This window comes from Vollenhovia emeryi, unplaced genomic scaffold (genome assembly GCF_000949405.1).
Source record: "Vollenhovia emeryi isolate VEMERY1.0 unplaced genomic scaffold, V.emery_V1.0 DF940049.1, whole genome shotgun sequence".
NCBI classification, from domain to species: Eukaryota; Metazoa; Arthropoda; class Insecta; order Hymenoptera; family Formicidae; genus Vollenhovia; species Vollenhovia emeryi.
The window spans coordinates 1-2,284 of record NW_011966317.1 but is presented as its reverse complement, the minus strand read 5'-3'; the positions used below and the strand labels follow the sequence as shown (position 1 = coordinate 2,284).

Here is a 2,284-nt window from a genome sequence, read left to right as displayed (position 1 = left end):
GATTTAGTTCCGCGCCGATCGCGACTCCGCTTATTCTTTCTGTTACGCGCGCTCCGCGCTAATCTCGACTCCGCTTATGCTTTATAGTTTAAGTTCCACGCTAACCGCGACTCCGCTTCTGCTTTATGATTTAAGTTCCGCGCTAACCGCGACCCCGCTTATGCTCATGTTACCCGCATACTAGTTTGGGTCCGCACCGAGCGCGACTCCGCCGGCGCCGTGGAACGACGACGAAATCAACAGCAAACCATCCCGCACGCTTTGCAAACCCGCTAACGCACTGTAGCTATAACCCGATGGGCATAGCGAAATAAAGTCGATCTCTTTACCTTGTAAACGCTCTCTATTCTTTCACGCCAAGCGATACCCCGATCTAACCGACCTCCCCCTTTCGACCCTGGCGAGCTGAGCCTATCTGGCCAAGGGGAAGACCCGGAACTCGCGAGCGCAACGGGTCCGGAAGACGATAAGAAAGCGCGAGGAAGCTCTTCCCGGCGCCCACACCCGGGGCGCGTCCCGGGGAAGAGCCGGTAGCGTTACATATTTATTGATTAACGTGTGTGTACTTTCTTAAAAATAGAAGATATATTTGTTTAAAACAAGAATTGAATTTTGTACATTTCCGTAATATTTCATTATTAAAAATTTGAAAATTTGAAAACATTGATATTGAAAATTTTAAATATATTTTATTTTATAGGTTTAGAAGAGTGTGATGATGTAGAAATCGGAAAATCAGGTAAAGTTTATTTATTGTGTCAATATAAAACTCATAATAAGCAACTTATATTAATTAATTCTTCTGTAATTATATCAATATTTGTTTATTTATCAGAGGAACAATTACATAAACCTGAAAGAGTGAGCAATATTTTTAGATCGAGTGATATACAAAAAGGTACTTACCACCAATATTTTATTTAGCGATTGTTTCTAATTGTTGAGAAAAGCTGAATCATATGTTTTCGAATACTGTCACGATAGGTGGCATTCGGGAATCAACATTAAACTGTTTATTGCGACGAATATTGCCATGTGCCTCGGTAGTCGAATTGACACGCCCACCTAGCGAGAGGGAGGTCCAGGTTCAAACCTTGGCGTAGGTGATATTTTTTCGCAATAAATTTAGAATAAAATATTTAGAACTACCACCCTTAATCTTTCAGATAAGGTGTCCAGAAAGAAAAAACTACATATTGCAGATAAAAATGATTTATCATATAATAACATGTCTAGAGAATCTAATCAGATGTCCAGAGCTGAAATAGAAAAGGAAAATATTACAGAGAAATATGATAATTGTTCAGAAAACAATAATATATCTGGAACATCAAATACAAACACTTTGAAAGTACAGCAAAAACATCTACAGAAAGGTAGACTCTTGTTATTTTTGTTTACTTATACAAATATAAAGAGTTTAATTAATTCTGTGATATTAGTAATATTACCAGCAAATACATATAGAAATATATATAAGATAGGCAAATTTCTTATAATTATTCTATTTTTAAACAGCTTCATTTTTAAATTATATTTTAAATAATAATATATCTAGTTATCCTGCACTCAGTATTTTATAGTTAGTCTTGAATATATGGATAATGTAAATATAATATAATACATATTACTTACCTTAATTGATACTAAAAGCTCCTGGGTGCTCCGAAAATAAGAAAAACCTAACCTAACCTAACCTTTTCCCTCTGCATTTGATGAACAGCTATAAAATATTAATGTAACACGAAGTCATGAGATGTTGCGCATGCATAGCGTTATATGACTAGGGTTTGTGTTATATTTACATTTTATAGCTGTTTATTAATTTTCAAGGGAAAAATTTAAGTTTTGAAACATTTTATAAGTATGCTGAGGCAATCTAAAGTGTTTTCTCATACAAATGTCTTTATTTAAAAATGGCATGCATACATTCTCAGCGTGTCATTTCTCGCTTCTGACATTACAATCCAACATGTTTGCAGTGAGCACCCAGGAGCCTTAAGAGCATATGTTGTAGTATGTACAAGTATGTTAAAAAATAAGATGTTAGTTTTTTTATTGTGCTTAGTTATATTGTAATTTACCAAATACGTATATATTATGTAACATACACCAAATTATTTTATATGCACAGATGTAAACATGCGCAGATATGATACAAGTTCTCGTACAACTTCAGACAAATGGACGAAGAATGCGGACTCCTGCGTATGTTGTCCCATACATAATAATAGTAATGGTATGTATTACGAAACATAAATACTTGTAATTCATTGGTTTTCAT

At 35.1% G+C, this 2,284-nt stretch overlaps 1 protein-coding gene across 1 annotated transcript in view; it reads left to right on the top strand.

Moving 5' to 3' along the window:
- Positions 1–2,239, top strand: part of LOC105556412 (rab GTPase-activating protein 1-like) — a gene marked incomplete at its 3' end in the record, with an annotated part of 12,134 nt that extends 9,895 nt beyond the window's left edge. Inside the window, exons 2-3 of the mRNA XM_012003502.1 lie at positions 1,237–1,376; positions 2,135–2,239. Of these exons, the coding sequence (XP_011858892.1) occupies positions 1,237–1,376; positions 2,135–2,239 (245 nt within the window). The remainder of the gene's footprint in view (positions 1–1,236; positions 1,377–2,134) is intronic.
- Between the last annotated feature and the right edge of the window lie 45 nt (positions 2,240–2,284).